Source organism: Temnothorax americanus, unplaced genomic scaffold, assembly GCF_048541705.1.
Source record: "Temnothorax americanus isolate GAGA-0224 unplaced genomic scaffold, ASM4854170v1 Scaffold11, whole genome shotgun sequence".
Lineage (NCBI taxonomy): Eukaryota > Metazoa > Arthropoda > Insecta > Hymenoptera > Formicidae > Temnothorax > Temnothorax americanus.
The window spans coordinates 3,055,299-3,078,672 of record NW_027509242.1 but is presented as its reverse complement, the minus strand read 5'-3'; the positions used below and the strand labels follow the sequence as shown (position 1 = coordinate 3,078,672).

Below are 23,374 nucleotides of genomic sequence, written 5' to 3'. Positions count from 1 at the left end.
AATATCGTTATACTATCGAGAAAATCGCGGGAGAATATCAGCCCGGAAAAGAAAAAAAACCGAGAAAAAGCCACGGCGCTTCGTCGCGTAACTTCTTCCGGCGGTGACGGACCGATGATGACGTACAATCGCAAGGAAAAACGAAGACATTAGCCGTACACATATATTATAGCCCAGCCACGTAGGGGGTTCTCGTCTTCCGCGGGGGAGAGCGTTAATGTCCGCATACTCTCTCGCGATCGAATATGCGCGAGCGTACCATCCGGCCGCGTGGACCGCGACGAGGAAGGGAACGCGTTGGTGGGAAGATCTCCGCCTATGATGGATCCCCTACTCCACCGCCGAGTGAACGCCCCCACGGATACGCCCCGAGAACAAACCCGGCGTGGGTGGCACTGTGCATGGTCGCTCTCTCTCTCTCATCTCTCTCTCTCTCCTCTCTCTCTCTCGCTCTCTCTCTCTCCTCTCTCTCTCTCTCTCTCTCTCTCTCTCTTTCTCCGGACGAGACAAAACGTTTCGGGACATTCCACCTACTGACCGAGACTTTTCGACCGCCGAGACGAGCGATTGTTCTGAGCGATCCCGATTGATCTGACGTTGCCGAAAATAGCAACGTCGAGTCGGCAGGTCGGAGGAACGACACTACCCCGTTGATTAAAATCCTGGACATCGCGGAGACGGACAGTTCGCCGGCGAGGCGCATCTCTTGCGTCATCGTGACGAATCTATGGCGATGACAAACTTCTTTTCTCTCAACGCGGAAGCTGGATCGGCGCGCACTTGTATTTGTCCGAACGAGTACGATAGTACGATCACTCGAGTTCTTTTTCGATGACACAATACACACATGTATCTCATTTTTATATAATATTTCTGCTGTGATCGTGCATTGTAGTCACGATTTGTACTATATTATGATTATGCTGCAACGTGGCGCGAGGTTTGATAATTATTAGAATTTAATTGATGTCATTTCATACAAGGTTCCGAGTGATTGTAACGCGATAATACGATTATAATACAATGGAAGAATTCTATGAAAATGAAACAGGTGTCATTTATGATATAAAAATAACGCGTCGAACTGATTGAGATAACGTCATTGCTTTTTCGCAATAAATCCTAGGATAAGAGAGTAGCCTATTCTTTAAAATTTTAAGTTAATTCTTTAAGTATAACTATTTTTTCTTTCTCTCATTTTCGTTCTTCATTTACACAGAAAAAAATAGTCTACATCTCACGATAATTTTGTGTTTCACCTATTACTATAATTCTTATTAATATCATCACTATTATTGTTAGAAAAGTATCATCATTATTGCTTCCTCATAGAGGAAGCTTTGTTTTTTATATGCAACGCTCTTGTAATTTTATTTCGCTATCGCGAAAGTCGCCTCACCTCCCTCCATAAACGAACAAATAAACGTTATGGCGATCGGGTCGCATTGAAGGGATCTAAATTCAACGAACATGCAGAAATCTCCCGCGGGATCGAGTACTCTCTCTCCCTCCCCCTCTTGCCGATTCAAGCGAGACAAGCAGCAACCAGCAGCCAGCAGGCGGCAATCGGAAAAACAGTTGCGAGAGCACAAAAGCCCGTCGCCTGTCTAACGAGCGATTAAGCTCCACGTCGACGGCGATGGCGACGAGGACGAGGACGAGGACGAGAAGACGGTTGGCTCGAAAAATGTCATAAGATGGCATTGTGCCTGGCGTGGCACTCGTGGCTCCATTGGCGCGTACACGATGGCACATTGTTTATCGAGCGGCTGGCACAGAGGCGCGCTGCGCACTCGCGGCTTTTGTCAAATTATGCCAATGCTCTCTCCCGCTCTCTCCTCTCTCCTTTTCTCTGTGCTCGAACGTAGGGTGCGTATGTACCCATCAACGTGTCGGACCCATCCGGAGAGAAAGAGAAAAGGAAAGGAAGAGAAAGAGAGAGAGAGAGAGAGAGAGAGAGAGAGAGAGAGAGAGAGAGAGAGAGAGAGAGAGAGAGAGAGAGAGAGAGAGAGAGAGAGAGAGAGACGAGAGGCCACTCGACGAACGTGCGACGAATGCGCGGAGAGAGAATAATATCGCGCGCGGTTCCCACACACGGAGCGCCTGCGGCCCACCAGGGGCGACGGCGGGCCCCGAGCCCCATATGACGAAGACGAGTAGCGAAGGTATTCGGAGGCGTTTTCCGTGAATGAGAGAGTGTCGTTATTTCCGCGAGACTGGACTGGCCCGGAGTCAAGGAGTCGACGCGGTGGGGCCCCTTTTCTCGCACGGGGGGTCAGGTCAACCGCGGATCGGGAGCGGGTTCGCAGGTGGGGCCCTGTCTTGTAACACGGTGCGGGACATTATCGACGGGCGGATGCCCTGCGCGGGAAACGTCGCGGGGGGGCCTGCGAGATGGGAGTCAGACGCGATGCCCTGATGCGTCGTGGCGGCACAGCTCGTCGGCGTTCGGTATCCGCAATCTCCTCTCTCTCTCTTTCTCTCTCTCTCTCTCTCTCTCTTTATCGATCGAATTGATTATTTAGATAGGCCGAAAAAGTATAGGGAGCTAACACCACGCTCTGCCGAAGTATCGATATTTTTGCTGCCTCGATATTCCCATTCAACCACCAGTCGCCTGGTATCGTTGATACTACGAAAGTGGAGATTCATCTCACCCCCTGTCGCAATATCGACATCAATTCAGGGATACAGGGATACGTAGGGTTAAATGATCGTTGATCTAAAGCGGCCAATTTTCAAAATTGACAAATTACGAATAATGCATGCATGGGCATCTGTATTTATTATAAAACCGTAAATAATGTGTCTAAAGGGCAGTGTAATATATGTCAGCAGAAAATTAAAATAAACCTCGGTACTTTAAAAATTTAAAACTGTTAAAATTCGATGATATTCTTTTGTTTCATTTAGGATACTAATACTTTCGTTATTCGTAGAATGACGATGTTTAACGAAAATTGAATTATATCAGGAATTTTTTTTATATTCAATATTTCTACTGCACGTGTGTATTTCTTGTTGATAAATAGTATAATATACTACGCGTTATATTGAAGGAAATGACATTTGATACGCACAGTTCTATATGCAGGATGACTGCGCTGTCACGCAGGAATAATTAATACCGCAAGTTATAAAGAATAAATTACCTGATGGTTGCTTCGCCGATGCCTCCTAGGTCTCCTCTTCCCTCTTCTCCTTCTCTCCTTCTTCTTCTGTCACAACATTCGTGAAAAAAAGATTAATTACAGTCGCGCGCGCGTTAATTATCAGAATACGATGATTGCACGGCAATTCTTATTTTGTTATAAAAACAATCTAAATTTGCTAATGTTCGAACTGTTCGCAAGATTCGGAGCTTATTAGCGGAAAAGCCGGATTTAATATAAGTCTATTAATTCCGAACGATCTATTATAAAAAATAAACTAAAGAACTAATTAGCTAGAATTTATTTAGATTTTTGCTTCTTTTACTATATAGGTCTTGAAAAGATATTATGTACGAGAAATATCGTTATATAAAAAAAATCGTTTAATGACGACCGAATTCGTACGTGTCTCGCAACGTGCTTCGAATTTTTCATCGTTTTAAATGTAATTTGTTCGACATTTTGAGATCGATAACGCAGAGTAATATACGGATTAAATAAATATACGTATTAAAAAGACATTTCTTTAAATCCGTTACATTTAAATCCGCGAGAAATCCGAAGCGCGATGTGATATATATTTAAATTAAAACATTATTTAAAAAGTAATTATTAGGTGCTCGTTATTATCGCGAAGCATTAATTTGTAATTCTTATTCGGTTTCAAAAGAATAAATCGTATGAGATTTCTGTTGTAAGTGATCGATGACCACCCATGAATCTTTAAATGCGCAAAGTACATAAATCGCGAGATAAACCGTTTATTATAACAATTAAGATATCTATAATTGTATAAGATATAGGTAAGTCATTAACGAGTCTACGAGCAGAGAGAAAGCGAAAATAAGAGCCCACTCATCGCGAGGAATATTTAAAACGCAACGAATAGATTATTTAGCGTTTACTTATTCCGTGGACGTTGAATATTATTTTGGCACCGAAACTGTGTGGGTGGGGGTGGGGGTATGTACGTGGCACGCGGCCTTGTTATCGACACGCAAGGTCGACGCGCTATCACTCGGCCTTAGACACTCGAGCGAGCAGCTGCTGGAGAGGCGCGCGACGCTCCGCGTATCTTCGCGTTAATTTTCGAAACGTGGTCGCGATAAGAATGAGATAATACCAAACGCCATAAATCTTACAATCGTTACGAAAAACGATTCTCAGCTCATCGCGCAGTCACAGATTTATGAACAAAACTGTGTTTCGCTTATCGAAATAATTTACTCGGCATTTGAGATCGATAACGCGGAATAATATAATACGCGCGGATTAAATAAATCAATTAATGAAACGCCGTGATAAACTGGCCGTTTAATAATAATGTAACGCGTATTTCTCGAATTGATTCCGATTCGAGCGACATCGCGATCAGTTTAATTTTTAAACGCATTAATTCCTTTGATATTTGAGAAGCACACAGTATATAAACTTATTTTTATATCGGTCCTTTTCGTTTCAACAACGTTTCTAGTTTACTATATCGATGACTCGTTGAAACCTTTCGCGATTCGAAATTCGTTGATTCAATTTGTGAAACGTTACAAATATCAGGCGGATTGCAGCTAGCTTTCTACAGTCTTTTCGCATCTTTTTCTTATTGTTCTATCGTAATGAAACAAAATCATTTAAACGGGAGTGCCGTAGAAAGTGTCGCGATTATTTTATTACAATTTGTATCAATAATTGTAATTAACTATATTTTCGCGAGTGTTGTGCTGTGTATGTGAATGCAACGATGAAGGATTCTGAGAAGAAGAGGAGGCGGTCGGAGGAGACACCGGGTGACGACGGAACAACCGCACGGAGTGGGAAACTTTGCTAGGTATTTATTCATGATTTTTTAAGTTATCGCTGGACTATGCGCGATTGCGTGAATAGTACAAATTTGTCAGTTTGCTTTTGTTATTTACTATTCGTGCCGATTTGCTGATCGAGCGGTTTCTGATCGCGAAATCAAAGGGTGCGAACGTGTCGGTTCTGAATTTGCATAACGATTGTGTTATTCGCGTTTTGAATCGAGATTTTTTCGGACGGATATGTCCACGTGAATAAACATAATATTTATATATAATTCAATTTTCGTGACGTTTTGTGACCATCTAATTTAATAAAAATCCAAATAATTATAAATTACATGCATATATTATTAAAAATACACCATATATAGCATCATATTAATTTTATTCTAACCATTTATAGCATCTATTTAATAATTCAACATTTTTTACTAATAATTTGATTTCTTTGAAATCTGCAGCGTGTATCAATATAATAGAAAATCTAGATAAATGAAAATACATATCACAAAAATTAAGTTACGTTATAAACGCCAAATTCATGGAATATTTTTATGCAATAAAATCCTAATTCAAATCAAATGCAAATTAATTCAGAGGGAGAAGGAGAGAAAGAGAGAACTATTGCGTTTTGAATCTTAAATAACAGTACTGTAAGGTACCGACTAGTAGGATCATTACTTTCGTAGATATTTTTACGCATTGTCCGTTAAACGCTACCCTCGTGTGCCTATAGCTCGCTCTTAAATTCTGTTTATAACCGACAATATTAAATACGAAAAATTTCGAAACGGGAGAGATTCGTAGAGCGAATCTGACGAATCTGTCGCGGTGACTGTGCTAAACCGGCCGCTTTGTGCGCGAAATCGAATAGAAGCCGACATTGGTATATACGGTGCGCGCGCGCGCGAGGGTACGTTTAAAAGTACGACGCTGAGGGATCCGGGCTTCGAGGGTGGGTAGCGATTGAGCTCTCGAGCACTTGAACACGAGCTGAGAAGAAATGCGGGGAGAACAATGGACAGAGGTAACCAGGAGCTGGTGCTGCGTCATCGCGGTGCTTGGAGCCCGTCCCCGGTTCGTCGCCGGTAACGAGATGCGCTCACGAAGGGGCTCACTCACCTTTCCGTGACCCGTCATGCGGACCCGACCACCCACCGGTTTCCCCAGCGAGATGCACACGGGTCCTCCTCAGCGCCGCATTATCTGACGGTCGTGTTAACGTTGACAGCGATATTAAATATCGCGTGTAACGTCCCTCTCGTTTTTCAGTCGTTCTATTTCCGTTCAACACACTAGAACCGCCACCGGTCTTTTTACCAGCGAGAGTGTTCTTCTCTTCCGCTCATCTTGATTCGCTTTACGTGCATACGTATAGTATAAGTAAAATCAAAATCGAAAATCTCGTTTCTGTGCGCTCGTCACGATATTAATTAAAAGCGCTCGTGTTTTTAATTGTGTTCAAAATTGCGGAGAATATTTCTAACGGGCTAACGGATGTCAACTGCGATTAGCGCTTTCGTATTATAGATGTCAACCTTAAAATACAGAGGAAGATAATACGGATTGTGGCGATTTATATCAAAAATAGGACCGCGATAAAAGAAATTCTTTCGAAGACGATGCGAATCGTGTCTCTGGAAGACGGAGCGTAATCGAGCCTCGGAGAGAACCGAGAAGGAGCGTCTTTCGTCGTACCGCTGCAGTCGTGCCACTTGAAAAAACAACGAAAAAAAAAGAGTGAAAAATAAAAAGAATTATCGGCAGCTGCTTGATCTTTCCGCGCGGTCTCGCATCCCGTCTTACAAACGATTCTCGAGCAAGGCCTGCTTATTAAACGGTGGCACAGCGTTATTCTCGAATATAGAGGAAGAGAGAGAGAGAGAGAGAGAGAGAGGGGACGCGAAGCGGGAAGGTAGAAGAAAGCCGCAGGCGGCGTGCACTTGGCTACTTGGCATTTACATCCACCATCCATTTCGCGCAACGACTCTTCAGGCGAGGCCCCCCTTTAACGTGTTCTTCAAGCTTTAGATGCCTGCGTCCGTGCACGAGTGCACGGCGCGTTTTTGCGTTAGTCGGCAATGCGCCGTACGCACGCTTCTCTCGTGCGTATTCCTACGCGAGCGCGCGTATATATGAAATGAGACGGGAACGCGGAGAGAAGAAGAGAAAGGGGAGAGAAAAAAAGAGCAAAGGGGACGAGGAGGAGGAGGAGAGAGAGAAAGAGACAAAAGGTAGCAGAGGAACTTCGATGTGCGGTCATACGCGATCGCGTGAGGCGAGGGCGCACCTGGACCTTCTTTTCCATGTGCGCCCAAGAGTCCTCACTGCCTTCTACTTCGCGATTCAACCGCCCAACAGGCCGCCTCTACTTACGCGCACCGAAGTTCCTTTCTGCTCACCGTCTCCTTTTTCTTCTTACCTTCTCGTTGCGCGCATCGCATCGAAATTCGCGAGTATATTGTCGTCGGAATCTGGGTAGGTATGTTTGCCGCGTGCGGCTCTAACTTCTGTATTCCGCGCTTCTTTACGAATTCTCCATAACGTCTTAGTAAAAAGTTTCGTATGAATATTATATACGTATAAGAAATTATGTATGTACTAGAAGAAAAATACTAAAAGTAGACTAAAATTTTATATGAAGATTTTACGAAGTTTACAAAAATTTCCGAGTAAATTCTTAAAGCTCTTAACGCCCCTTCTACGGTCTCCTTCCAAATCAGATTCGCGCAACGATCATGCGAATAAGCACGTTGAGGCGACACTTATATTCGACAATGCAAGCCCCGCCGCGCTCAGAGAGTTCCGGACAATGGAGAGAGGAATCGAGAGAGCGCGGCGTATCTGATAAGCGACCGCAACTACTAGCGTAGGGTAGATCTCGGTGCAGATAGAGCTTTAATTCATCAAGGGGACAATAAAACGAAACCGCGATAACGTCAAACGCCGTGCGAAGAGACGCGTTTTTGTCCTTCCAGCGTACGCGATTTATAATCCGAAAAATCTATCGGTCCATAAATTCCTAATTAACCAAAAAAGAGTCGCTAAAAAGAATTAAAATATCAAATTATAACGTAAAAACGGACAGTAGGGTTCTTCTATCCGTCTAAATACCGAGCAATGTATTTTTAACGAATTTAATTTTCGTTAAATTGTCTGCACTTTTTTTTTTTGAAAAAAATTAATATCGGTAATTATTCGTTATCTGAAATTTTTATTTATTTTTATTTTCCAGGCTTATATAAGGCTACATCTTTTTATATTCGTTATTAATTATAAGCGATGTCTATATAAAAGATTCCAAATACCTGCTGAGTATTAATATATTAGCAAGTTCTAATTTTGCGAGGAATGTGTAGAAAAAAGTGTAGGAATTTATGGACAAGTGTAAATAATCATTGCTCAGCCTTCATTAAGGAAATATCGTGTATTTCAATACAGAGTGAGAAATTCCGAATGCCTGTTTGGCTAATCGGTGTCACATCGATGTATCGCTAAATTCCGGCACTGCATTTAGCACGCGCCACTGCGCGCCGCAGTTTCGCATGCGAAATTCAATGCGACGGCGCTTGTGTATACCCCTAATTCAGCCAATATTTCACTGCGTTAACCATTAATATACAATCCACAAATTATATGTTCGTCAACGTACCCGTTCTAATCGTCAGATACGAATAATCCTATCGGTTATAACTACAACCGCGCGACCATAAACGTTCAACCTGATTAAATAAGCGACGAAAAACGTCCGATTGAATTAAATTCGAACGAGATAGGCTTCTACACAACTATAAACACGAAAACGATACCTGATGTATCATTATCATGCAATGTACTGTTTATTTTAAAAGTTTATTTAAAAAGATCATAGTAAGTAAGAAAACAGAGTATAACTTGATTAATAAAAATATCGTGATATCGAATGTATTTTTATACAATTTAATCCGTCATTCTTGAAAGCACTAGACTGATCGTTTGTTGCGTAAATGTGGATCACGTTTTTTTTTTCATGTGACGTGGCTTTAATTCGTGATATGAATTATCTTTCACATCATGGATCGTTTTCGACAAGTGTAGCAGATACCTATATATGTATGCTATACCAGGTTTTGCGGGTTTTCTCTCAGTTACGAATTTTCCGATAAAATGGAATGTTTTAGAGTGAAAATTTGACAGAAAAAGCATAGATATTGCGTGGACACTAAAATTTCCTTTTCTAGTGAATTCGAGTAAATTGTACTTTAATAAAATTGTCATTCCGCTGTCATGACATCTAAAAAATCAATGATGATGGTTGCTAGAACAAAACTTTTCAAAAAATTTTCTTCGAGGTTTGTCATCAAATTTATAATCAAAAACCCCGTGACTTTCGAGGCATATTGCATGCATGTTTAAACACTGATATTTTTTTATACGTCCTCCACAAAATTAGAAATAAAAATATTTCTGAAAATTATGTCATCACGTTAGAAAAGACATCTGGACAAGTATTACTGAACTTTTCGGAATGGATTCGGATCGGAATTATTTCATTTTTCTCTAGAAAACACAAAAGAAATCCAGAAAATAAACAATCCTAATCGGAATCCATTCCAAAAAGTTCCGTAATACGTGTCCCGCAGTATTCGGAATGTAGTACTCGAAAAACGCGATGCTCGAACGCTGCCGCCGATAATCGTGCTTTTATTGCACCGAGTACTCCGACCTGCCTCTCTCTCTGTACTGCGCTTACGAATTAACGCACTCTCTTTTAGAACGCGTACTTTGACAATGATCCTTAAATCTTAATTAGACATAATTATGCGTGGTGATTCTTTGCAGAATTCATTCTTATAACTATTATGTGACGTGCGACAAAATTAGTCGACCTCTTGCTTGAACGTCTACATCGATCGTCGCCATGCATCTCGGTGGCCTCCTCCACCTCCTCCTCGAGTCGACGAGTAATTCTATAACACGAGATAAGCAACATCTCGACTAAAGCTATCGTGCTATTTTAATGGTGCTACAATTTTCTTTATTCTACAAAACGATTATCAAACTTTCTTCATCATTTTGATTTCAAAGTCACATTTACAATTAGTCAATTAACAAAAAAATTAGAAAAATATCGAAAAACAATTTAGATTAAATGATGAAACGACGGTAGAGATTAACTTCGATCTCTTTTGCGCGTCACACTTTCCCCGATTTTATCATACGTTAACTCTTAACTTCAATTTTCCAATCCATATTTGATTTGATATTTTTTACTTAATTTAGCGAGCATATTATCTGACCTCCATCAAGAATTCTCTTTTTGATAGCTCGTATTGGGATGTGATAAAAATTAGAAAACCATACCCCTCGTTGACTGTGGTAGCCATGCTGTGCGTTCTGGTAATTGTTGTTCCGCAAGGATTGCTGACGGTGATTATCGTAATGATTACGATGATGCTGATACTCCGAAGGCGGGTAATTCGACTGGCGCATGCCAGTATAACCGGATCCCCATGGTCCACGCATATGACTCGAACCGGCGCTGTTGTAACCTCCGTATCCGGATCCCGATCCCGATCCCGATCCCGATTGGTACTCGCTCCGATAACCTGGAAACAAATGTAGGCGGGCACGTTATAGCTATACACGCAAGGGGGAAGAGGTCCGCATATATATTTGCGCGTATGGAAATAGCCGAGCGCGCGGCAATAAAGGCCCGAAAAGTATATCCGGCTTAGGATTTAACCCCTTAATAAATATTGCCACGAATTAGTTGCGTCGAGAACGCGTAGTTATTCTCAATAATTAACACGGGGCGCGCAAGGGGGGGTCGGGGGGGAAGAGGAAAGGGGGTCGGGCGGGCGCAATATAGCCGCCTATAGATGAATGGGAGCGTGCCGGCGCGTGTCCCTAGCTCCCAAATAATATGCAGCGCGCGTTAGGACTCGGTAACGTCACTGGATAAGCACTCGCCCGCGCCGTGAAACGTCATAATAGCGCTACCAGACCCATCATTAATAAGGGATTCTCGAAAGCGCGCTTCGGCGAGTGGGCAGAGAGAGAGAGAGAGAGAGAGAGAGAGAGAGAGAGAGAGAGAGAGAGCGGGGTAGGCACGCTCGGCATCTCAATGCTTATATCGCTTTCGGTTTAAACATTTCCAATATTGCCGTCCTCGAAAACGTCAGATATCCCCTCGCGCGCATCTCTCTCGCGAGTCGATAGAAAAATTGGTAGCGAGATGTAATGATCGCGCTGACAAAAGGACAAAACAACGCGTCGACGCGCGCCGATCCGCGACTCCTACCACGTTTGAATATTCATATAGCCCTCGAAGAGCCGCGTTTCGAATTGCGAGATGGTCGCTGGCTTTACGGTTGCGCTCAGAGGGGAATCCGGAATAAGAGAAACCATCGCGTTTGTTTGATGTGTCGCTACGGGCGGGACGTCAAATTTAATTGAATTGATTGCGCGCGCGCGCGCACGCGGCGCGTGCATTCTTCAGTTAATTAATATCTAACGAGTAAAGCTTGCTTTGACGGAACTTTAAGTTGGAACTCGATTATACGATGCGCGGCGTGTAAAATCGAAGGATGACGATAGACGACAAATCTTGTTCGGTGTTCGCCCGCGAGAAAAATCGACGCAAGAATTGACCGGAGAACTCGGGCGGGTTCGAAGGAGGCGTCTGGGCTTGGCCCGAGAGAACACTCTGTATTGTCCGGCGATTTCTCGCTCGGTGCTATATCGTCGCTTTGTCACCGCGGTACCACGTCGTACTTCGACGCCAGCGGCATTCGCGCGAAGTGGCGTAACTCTTTAACCCCCGGCCGTTGCGTACAAAGGCTATCACTGACGCACGATAATCGTATAGTTTGGTGCAATCGAGCTCGTAATAGGAGTCGGCAAACACCGTCGATATCATCGAAGGCCGAAGGGGCGATCTCACGCGTTTGAATACCAGTTATAGACTCCTACCGTATCTATGAGGGAGAGAAAGAAAGAGAGACAGAGACGGATAGAGATAGAGAGAGAGAGAGAGAGAGAGAGAGAGAGAGAGAGAGAGAAAGAGAGAGAGAGAAAGGGAGAATCTGTCACCCTTTCTCTTCCACCCCGTCTTTTCCTCTCATTCTTTCGTGGCAACAATAACATCCCCCGTAGACTCCATGCGGCCCGCGCCCAACGATTCCGACCCCCAACGGTAATCCTCACCCACAGCCTCCGATAGGGGAAAGGAAGGAGGGTTTAACAGTTTACACGTCGGATCATCCCTCGTTATTGTTGCGTTTATGATAATAACGCACCGTTACAGTCGGCCCGCACCGGCGTTGGTCGACTCGTTTCAACCCTATCGCGAACCAAATTCGTACGTACCGAACTATGTTCCGTATGTACCGAAGTATGTGCTCAGGTAGGTAGGTAATTAGATTCGCCGAAATTTATCGCGTTAATTATTTAAACAATTTTACATTTTCGAAAACTTCTGCAATATTTTTAAATTAGTGCTGTAATACACACACATAACGAAAATGTTTTTCAAGTGAAGAAAGACTAAGATCGCAAAGTATTAGATATGATAATTTAAGAACAAGTTTTATTTTTACGGTGGGAAAGAGAAGGGATTCTTTTCTGGTTATAACGTTTTAGAGAAATAGTTGAAATATTTTTCTTCTCAAGGTATATTGTATAAGAGATTCCAAATTAAAGAACTTCCCTCAAACTTCTCTATATATATATTGATGTGCTAAACTTAAATAAATATAATTACGCGATATATCGCAGAATATTTTGTAGTTCAATTGCTGTTGGAGAGAGATTATTTTTCTATGTACCAAGTAAACATAATTAGTACGTATCCAGGGACAATAAAATCGACGTTTGTCCAAAATAAATCATCGGTGCCACGTACAGCTGAGTGACTGGAGAATCATTAGAAACGGGGGAAAATGGCGTGCGTCCAGTTACGAGAGACGGTACTTCCGCCGGCTCGAAATTGTATATTGGAGGCCAGACGGAAAGGTATCAAGGCCCGAGAAAGAAAGACGATTCGTTCATATGTATGTACGTATACGTGGCTACAGTGGGGTACCTACTCGCTATGGGTATTGGATTGGATTGGATTGCCGCGTCAGCAGTACAAACACTCAAAACCTCGATGTGGGTCGGCCTTTCCCGTTCCTGTTTCAAACTGAAATTACACTTTCCCGTCCACCCGTCCACGTTCGACCTGCGACAATATATAGCTACGCTCTCCCTCTTGGCTGATGCATCTTTTGTCCAGATATCGAGCTTATAAATGTATTCCCGAGTCTATTCCTTATCTCTCGGTTCTTCAATGACGGACTTGTCTTTACGTATCGTTTTTTCTAGCGTTTTCAATACGAGATAGCTTTATTTTACGATTTCTATTTCAGTTCACGAGTTTTTGTCTTTTATATAAATAAAGCGATATTTTTATTTCACGATTTCTCGGTGGGATCGAAAAAGAAACGATATTTGGATACATAAAATAAAATTTTAAGTGACTTATTGTTATAGATATAATTAGGAATATTACAATGCCAGATTTTTGAAACGTTTTTCATCATACTATATACGCATAGTACTATTTAAAAAATTCGTTTTCAGCCATATTTAAAGTAAATGAACGAGTAACGTGCTGGAAACTTGATATCGCCTTTCACGCAGAAATGAAAATTAAAGCGTATATATATTGAAAAAAAAAACGGGGGTTTTCGGTTAGTGCTTTAACAAACGAATGCGATACAGATTTATTAATTATGAACTAATTAATTTGCGAAGTACAAAAAAATGATGTATTATATTCCTATTTCTATAAAATAATTTATTCGTAAAAAAAAGCAAGGTCTGAATTGTGATTAACTTATTGCTACACGAATTAATTTTGACAAAGCACTAATCTATGTTGAGCATCATATGAACACACTGATTTTTCAGGATAGTCGAGCGGCAACAAAAACGAAAATATAGTAATCCGAATTAGAATCCCTTAATAAATATTGCCATGAATTAGATTGCATTGAGAACGCGTATTCTCAATAATTAATATGCAAGGGAGAAGGGAAAGGGGGACGGACTAAACCTTGACCTCCGTTCTTTTTTTAGAAATCGCCAACCGTTTTTCTTTTATGTACACATTATTCCTATGAAAGCAATTCCCTCCCGATCTTATATGCTTATGGTGGGTGTAGGTAAATATTGTACAACACGTGTAAGTAAAAGGCGTATAGGCTACATAAACGTTCTCTTTCTCTCCACCTTGTCCTCCTTTTATGCATCTCTTATCGATGGGAAACGTGCATGGACAAGTTAGAATTCTTCAATTTTCCATCGTACATGATGGACAAATTATTGAATCATATATTTTTTTATATAGCTGCGAATTTGTGCCTTATCCTCTGAGAAACGAGAAAATAAAGGTCATGTTATGTTTGATCGTTCAATAGATTTACTTCCTCGTTAATCGGATTTAATCGTGCTTCAATTTCAAATGCGTCTAACTCATAAAAAAGAAAATTATCTGGTCAGCAGAGACGGAGTTCGATAGACATATTTTGGCGCGAAGGGTGATTCAGATGCGGGACCAATCGATGCAATCAATCGTCTCAGTCAATTTAAAGGCAATTGCGTGCAGCGTCGTATAAAAACACCTCGCTCGAAATTTATCGAGTTAGAAGGCATGATTGAGGACACTGCAATTGCGGTGATTACGCTGCTTATAAAATACGTAATAATTATTATCAACTCTCTAATTTCAAAACTTTCTTTTTTCTCAAAATCCGACCGGCGAGGCATACATGCAACGCTAAGAAAGTAAAAGGGTGATGGAAGGGGGACGAGGGGGAGAGAGAGCCCGCATCTACGAGCTACCTGGGCTGCAAGAACAATGCGTACACGTTTCTCCCCCATAAAACTCAGCACCCAATGGTACAAGATGGCGCCACCACCAGGCCAAAGTACCACTCGGGCGATTTCCGGTGGCTTTGTTCCGCCCACCACTCTTGCGGGGCACACGGAGCGGGAGAAGACGAAGGGGAAGGGGGAAGATCGATGGAACCCGCGGCTGAAGGCGCGCCTTTGAGGCCACCACCGCGTGCTCGCGATGCGTGTGTGCGAAATATAAAAAGGCTTTTCCTCTATGAAGCCAGTTAGTCAGGCAGGCAGTAATTTTTTCCCCGCGCTTCTCGACGCATCATCCTCCCGCCCCCCGTCCCTCTGCTCGAACCACCCTCCTGTTTCACGATAATATTTTAGCTTTTTCTTCTTCTTCCTCCTCGTTTTCTTCTTTGTCTTCGCCTTCATCTTCATCGTTGTCTTCGTTTTCATCTTCGTCTTCGTCTTCGGCCTCGGCTTCGTTTTTCTCTCACGCGTTTTCTCTCCGTTCTTTCGTACAAGCATTCGTGCATACTTTTGCACCGCAAAGAAGAAACGAACCGGCCACGACTTCAGGAGCTTCACTTTTTTATTTCTTCTCCATCCCCACTTCCGGTCTCCTTCCAACCGACGGCGGTAATGGAGTCTCTCGAAGGCGGCTCTCCTAGCGCCTCGACGAAACGAAACGGAATGAAACGAAATGAGACGAGACGAGAACCGAGGCAGCATTTATTTTCAACGATTCGCGAGATTGCTCCTCGCTTCCTCTTTATTTCCTCTCTTCTTCTCCCCTCTCTCCTTGTACGTTTTCTTGATTTTCGCGAAGAAAGAATGTAACTCAGCGCGCACGCATGCGTGCTGCCCTTTAGATATTTATTTAGTTTATTACAATGGCTGGATATATTAAATTTAATTCATCCACGGTTATATCGTGATTAATTTAAAAAGTCAGCTTTTCTTTAACGAGAAAGTCGCATCAGCGCCAGCGTCTCTAGATTATCAGCAGTTAGAAACAAAGCGCTTTTCGCGAATTAAACTTTACATATTGAATCCGTTAAATTTAAAAAAAAAAAAAAAAAAAAAAAAATACGGAGAGATGTGAGACATATGTCTCTTTCGCGATTGTGTCACCTAATCTTAACATAGATAATATCTCGTTCAACAGTAATTAATATATTTCATATAAAAAAATTTCATATTTCGTAAAGATACAAAAAACTAATAAAGATTACATTGTGTAAAATGTTATCGGATTTTCTAGCTGCAAATATATTAATCCCCTCGATTGCGAAAATCACGTGTCAATTTTCGAGCGAAATCGTGATGAGCGATATTGAAATTACGTTGACCAAAGCATCCTATATAGGCGCATGTTTATTTCGATAGATGACAATCCGACGGTAACAATTTCAAAACCGTATCCTGGCTAAATGTTCGGCCGTTTGTCGAAACAATTCAATCTACGCCTCGATGAGCTTTGGGAATCAGCGAAACCGAAACTCGAGTGCGGAAAAGCTTCGATTTCCAACCGGCTCGCGTGAGTATTCAGCAGAGCTTTCCAATTGGCGTTTCGATATCGATGACTGGACGAGTCCCGCGGTGGCACGAAAGAGACGGACGGGAGAAGCCACTCGTTCCCGTTCGTTTCTGTGTGACCGATTCTATCTATACATTTAACGAACGCTTTACTGCAGGCGTCCGCGTTAAAGCGGAAATACGCGTAATTATCATGTCCTTTGGATCCGCGAATACGGATTTTGTATCTATTTAGGTAAAATGGCTCTAAATCGCGGCGTGTTCACTTCAAGTGCAGCTACTGCTATTAGTGTAATTATTTAATGCGCATATATCTTACAGGAGTACATTGCATTAATATCACCGATAAATACTTCTCTATTTAATTTTTTTCTTGACTATATATATATATATATATATATATATCTTTCTTTCAAATGCAAGTATTATACGCATGTTGCCCTAATGTTGCACGACATTTAAACAATAATTTATTTTTTCACTTCCGAGAAGAGCTGTTAAAGCTCCGTTTCTCTGCTGTTGATCAACGAAATCCCTTCGAATTGTAAAATCATAAAAATCATTGGAATCCCACCTCTCTAATATATATATCTCGAAATTGAAGCGCACATAGATACGGATAAGGAGCACTTAACGTATACATCTACGTGTCTATAACGTATCATTAAAGATACAGAATTTTCGACGATCTGAGAGCCTCGTCGTTTCGGCTTAGGGACGCGACGCGGTTTTGCAAGCGCGAGCATTTCTACCCCGAGCGTTTTTACCTTCGCCGTCGCGACGCGAGGGCATTCGAGATGGCAAGTGAGGGGAGGAAGAGGGTCGCGGAGTGCAGGGGAGAACGCAGCACGGACAGAAGCGGACGGAGAGCGAGACGAAAAGAGGGAAGATCAGAGAAGGAGGGACACTTGACCCTCTGCTTGGCTGCCTGCCGCACACAGCTGATCCTGGATGCTGCGCCAGCGAATCCCCGTCGCGCGCGACGTGCGTTAATAAACGTATCAAGAGTGTGTTGGTAACTCGATCGTCCGTGCTCTCTTCCCGCTTTTCTCCTCCACACTGTTCCTTTCTGCTTTACTTCTCTCCAACTAATTCCTCCTCCTTATCACTTCCTCTTTCTCTCTCTCTTTCTCTTTCTGGCCGTCCTCGAACGGTTTTCCGTTCCGTCTCTCTGCAAGTATTCTTACTCCTACTCGAAGTTCTCTCCACGGTCGTCGATTCACACGACTCCTCTCCTCCAACTTTGTTCCCTCGGCTTTTCTATATCTCTCGTTACGTAAACCGTCCTATATCTCCGTTTTTCGAATACAGTAATCAATTCACACGCTGCGATGACGCGCGATACGTACATACACAACCTGCGCGATCTGTCTCTTATTCGGAGAACCTCTGACAGATCGTGTGCAATTTTTTATAGATTCGTATAAAACTTTAGGAAATCAATTGTAAAGAACTCTGAAATATTTTATTGTATCTACCGGTTATAAGAATACATAAAAATATTGTAACATTCAGGTATAGTCCGCTAATAAAGTGTCGAAATTTTGCACGTTATTTTAATTCAATATGATCATCTAATTTATATGCGAAATATACGTGCAATATGAAATGATAGTCTTGGGGGATTTCATTACGAGTGCATTACAATTTTCGCTGAGAGAAACATTGCCAACAGGATCAGAAAGCAGTCGCGTTCACCGCCTCCGTGTTCCCCAAATTCCGCGGTTCTTCCGTTCGCCCTCTCTCTGTGTGCGCACGTAACCCCGGAATGTATTATGCGTAGATGGGTATGTACGCGTACACCCATATACCCTCGTGATCGACGTACATTTATGGGGGAGCATCGGGAAAAGGGGCGGCCGACGCGCGAGTAACGTGTTGACTCTCGCGATCGTGCTTCTAATTTATTTACCATTTTACAGGGGGAGTCGGATTTTTCTCGATCGTCACGAATCTCTTTTAATATCAGGGATGCTCGAATCTGATCGAGTACGAGTACTACTATTTATTCGGGAAGATTAATTATACGAATTGATGGTGATCATGTATGTATGTACGTGCGGAAAGGAAACGATTATTAGAAAACAATGATCTTCATTTTTACCTTAATACGCGATCTAAAGTCAAATTATTCTTCTGAAACGGCTGCGTCTGCAAAACTACATTCCGCAATTGGTTCCTTTCTATACGTGAGAGTATCTCGGGGGACGACTCAATTCGCATATCTCTCGCATATCTGACCGGACACGCTCGCTGCGAACGCAAAAGAGACACAACTCGGTGGCAGTCGTGTCAGAAGCGACCAATAAATTTATCGAGCGGGTGTTGGCATGGAGACTGCCGGACAGAGCTCGGCTGGATGGCCCGGAGGGCGATGAGAGGGCACTCGAGAATCCTCCATGAGACCGTCACGGAGAAATTGGAGGCAGCCACGGCAGCCACGGCACCCATGCGGCCCAGGGAAAGGGGGGAGAGAAGGAGGGAAGGAGAGAGAGAGAGAGAGAGAGAGAGAGAGAGAGAGAGAGAGAGAGAGAGAGAGAGAGAGAGAGAGAGAGAGAGAGAGAGGAGAGAACGTGTTCGAAGGTAAACTGTACGTAGGTGCGTGGAAGTGAGAGAGAGAGAAAGAGAGAGAGAGAGAGAGAGAGAGAGAGAGAGAGAGAGAGAGAGAGAGAGAGAGAGAGAGAGAGAGAGAGAGAGAGAGAGAGAGAGAGAGAGAGAGAGACAGAGAGGACCGAGCGGAAGTGGGACGAGGCGGAAGAGGAAGGATATCGATTCCTCGCGGTGATCCAATCAACGATGGCGCCTTATCTGGCGCCTTTATCGGCGTTATAACTTATCTCCCGTTGGCGATATGATACGTTCACGTTTGGGGCCGTGCGAATAATTTTTTGCTGCGAGCCTGTATAATTAATAGGCTCATAATGCGAAATTTAACGACAGTTCGAGCAACAACATAAGCGGAATGCTTATTACACTAAACGTGGACGTTTATTAATCTAAATTAGAGTCTAAATGTAAAGTTTATTAGTCTAGAAATTATACAGACAAATTATATTGACCGACATAATTCGACAAGTAATAAGATAACTTTCTCTCTCCTAAGTTTTGAAGCATAATAATATCCCGATAGGTCGAATTATGATAGGATCGGCATAGACTGTTCGAAATATCACGGAATAATATTATTTTATAAAACAAGAGGTCTCGTGTGAAAAAAGGAAAATTCGAGAGAGGCAGCAGAGAGAATCAGATTAAAATAAAATAAACTGAAATTCTAGACTAAACTAAAACTTTGTAAGCTAAACTAGAAACAAGATTAAGCTTTAGTTTAAGATTTATAACAGACTTGGAGTGTGTGATTGCAAGGTATGTTTTTGTCACCTGAAGTGTTAAATAATATTTGGGAAAGATATCGATTTTCTCGTTCAATATCAGTGGAGAATGATTAAAATGTCTAACTAAAAAGTGAACATTTCACGAGACATTTCATTTTGACATATTCTGTGTAAAATATCAAATATTACGTAAATTAACTTTTCGACGATTTCACCTTAACATTTATACGCAGAATTACGTGAAACGGCGGCTCCCAATTTATGCTTCGCGCATTTATTACCACGGAGCCAATATTTTCGTTGTTTATGACAGAGCAAAGCGAATATATCGGAAAAATCCGAGGAATACAGAAGCGGCAGAGGAGAGAAAGAGAGGAAAAAGGAAAAATATATTGTATTTCCCGTAGTTAGCTACATGCCTGCTCTCCAGATCAAGCCGATTGCGCCGTTCAAATCTCGCTGTCGTTGTATCGGTTTTTAACGTAATGGCGTCCGGGGGAAAAAAAAATGCGCGATGCGCCCTTACACATTTTGCGAATGCTAGACTCTATTATGACGAACGTGATAAAAAAAAGATGCGTAATTAGTTGATTCATCTTGAAGCAGACAGACTCACAATTTTTTTCAAATTAATTTTTAAGACTGACAAAAAGAGAAATTAATACCATAAACGTAAACTTCTGGATTAAATCAGAATTTTTGTCATGATCCACATATAATAAAAAAAACTGGTGTAATCCGTGTACCCCGACGGAAGGAGCAAACGGACATTACACGACTTTTGATCATTATTTTCGCATCAAATGCATCGGAAATATGAATTTCCCCCATTGAAGTCACACTCTGCGTGATACCACTTGAAACATTCAGTCCGATCCGTTCTTCACCGTTGATGTAGCACTGCTGATAGAATGCACAAAATTCTGATTGGCATTGTAAATTTCAGCTCATTTTTTGTTATCTTTTTTCCTATTTTCCCCCCTTTTATCCATTTGCTTTTTTCCTCGTACTCCTTTTTTTATCTCGAATCTCTAACTCTTCCGATGTTAAAATTCTCGATAGTGTCGAGCAAACGTTTCGTAGAATAGTCGAGCAAATATCTTCATTAGAAAAAAAAAGATGTGAAAGTTCTCGCACCTGCGAGTAGACCATATTGGGTGCAGTTATACTACAAGAGACTTCTCTATCCCGAGGATCGCGATTAGGTGATATCTGATCCTATACATGATCACTTCGTAAAGTAAACGAGAAGAGCACGCGGACGGAACGAGACTGAAGAGTCGCAGGGACGGCGGCGGAGGATCCCGAGGAGCAAGAAGAGCGTCGCGAAGGTGGCTGTCCGATAAAAGAGGAAACCGATGGAGAAAGGAACAAGGAGAGGTATATATATATATATATATATATGTCGGCGGAACGTAACGAAAAAGGTGAAGGACGCGCGTGCGATAAAAAGAGAGGAGAGCGGTGAAAGAGGGACGAGGAGAGAGAGAGAAAGAGAGAAAAGGAGAGAAGTAGAAAGACAAGACGTCCGTACAGGAACGAGTACATTGAAGAAGAGGAAGAGGAAGAGAATGGTCCTTGTGCAGCAAGGACCCCAGGATACCGGCAAGGAGTATCCTAGAATTGTCGAGGATGCTTCACTCCCATCGCCCTCTTTTTCGTGCCCCTTCTAACGGTGTTCTCCGTTCCTCTCTTCCTCCCTCCTCTTCCACGACTCTTTCCAGGTTGTAAATATGCCCCACCCTGTCCAATCAGGATTTATTCCTCGCAAAGGGAATCGTCGTCGTCGTTCTCCTACAAACGCTACACCGCGAGGGGGTACCGCGACATCGGGGGCGTCCTTTCTCCCTCAGTCTAACGGGGACTTAGGTGCGGCGCGTTTCTTCCTCCTTTCTCTTCCACCCCTCGTTTCATGCGCCGCAAGACTTTGGTACGGATTGCGAAATCAAGGGCTCTCCGAAGAGCCTAAAGTAGTTGACGAGTAGGTGCGTGTAGAGGTCTCGGCTTCATTCGCGCGAAACATTCGTTTTTCATAAAAAAAAAAAAAAAAAAAAAAAAAGAAGTCACGTTCGCTTCAACCTTCGTGATAATTTCTCAGAGAATGTTGACAACGTTTGAACTCGGCGAGAACGATTCCACCACGTGGAAATGTCGGAAATGTAGGTAGAAGGAGGAAAAGAGGATCCAGTTTCCACAAAATTCCACATTCGGCCAATAAAATGCGGCCCATCACACACGATCGTTAGTCAAGTTCTTGAGGATACGAGAAACTGGATCCTTCAGGAATGGGACGATAGGTCAACAAGTCGAAGGGACCGAAGTTCGAACGGAGAACCGTGCTGAAGGGGTCTTCACCTAGCCATAGACTTCGAGAAATCCGATACGATTTGCGAGATTCCGAACGTATCATAGACCCCAAATTTTCTTCAAGTGTGTATTTATACGGCATTTCACGCTTCCGATGGCGAAGGAGGCCAACAAGACATCGGCGTTTTTTGTGGAAATAATATCGTTAGAAAGTCCTTAGTCCTTACCATCAGATATACGTCTAAAAGTGTCGCGAAACGAAGACTTTTGCAGCGCCTCTCGCGGTTATTTTTTTAAATCAAAATACAAATAAACTTAACTATTAAAAATTAATTCTTTTTTTTTATCGCGAAGCGCGACTTTTGACTCACTCCACGCACGTTCTTATTGTGGGAAATGGATTTTAAAGCCACCGAGAGAGAAATGGTATTGTTCAGGCAGTCTATATACGTATAAAAAATCGCTCACCGCGGCGGCGGCGCCTACAAAAATCCGATTCGCCGGATGATCCTCACCGTTTGCTACGGGAGGGCACAATAGAGGAGATTGAGAGAGTGGTGAAAAACTGAAGAGGAGAGGGGGCGGGAGAAAAGGGAAAGAAGTCCCGAATTCTTATCCACAATCCTTGTTCCCTCATGCACTTCGCGCGGAAATGAGGTGGAAAACCGCACCCTCCTGGGATCGACTCACCTTTTCTTTACTTTTCCAGGAGGATACTAACGTCGGATTTCGAGCACTACTGCGGTTCCCCGATATTTCAAACGTGTCCGAATCACGGAGCGGGTTCTCGGGGCAACCGAGCGCGAGAAAATTGTACCAAACTGCAAATGAAAAAAGAAACGTTCACGGGGCCGAGATTCCGCCCGCGAGAAAAAGTAAAAGAACGCGAACATGGAATAATACGTTTTTAGAGGAAAACATCATAGTTCGTTTGAAGCGAAAGACGCGCGTATATACGAACCTCGAAAAATTGGCGATTATAAGTGCGTTAATGATATGCGAAAAATGAAATAAAATTTAAAAAATTTGACGAGAGAAGTCTTTATTTAACAGTGATCTTTCGAAGCGAGCATTTCCGGACGTACGTTCACCCCGGAACCTTTTTTTTATTATTCAAAATGATATTTCCTATTCGATTTCGAGCTAGTGTCCTCTCGTTTGATTAGTACCCTGTGGAGTTTTTATCGTGGAAACGAGTGTGCGCGTACCGAGGGGCGCGAGAGCTCGTCGACATTTTTGAATTAATCTCATTCGACTGCTCCCTTTATGCGGTTGGCTCTCCCTCATATATCCCGTGGCGAGTCGTTCCTGGCCGCGTCGTGGCTTCAAGGTTAATTGGAATGAAAGCGAGAAAGGAAAGAGCACGGCCGAAGGA

At 42.7% G+C, this 23,374-nt stretch overlaps 1 protein-coding gene across 1 annotated transcript in view; it reads right to left on the bottom strand.

Annotated features, from left to right (window-relative positions):
- Positions 1-8,359: 8,359 nt before the first annotated feature.
- Rat1 (5'-3' exoribonuclease 2 Rat1) overlaps positions 8,360-23,374 on the bottom strand; it is a 29,746-nt gene continuing 14,731 nt past the window's right edge. Inside the window, exons 16-17 of the mRNA XM_077422540.1 lie at positions 10,295-10,539; positions 8,360-9,900 (exon numbers count right to left, since the gene is read on the bottom strand). Of these exons, the coding sequence (XP_077278666.1) occupies positions 9,835-9,900; positions 10,295-10,539 (311 nt within the window). The 3' untranslated portion in view covers positions 8,360-9,834. The remainder of the gene's footprint in view (positions 9,901-10,294; positions 10,540-23,374) is intronic.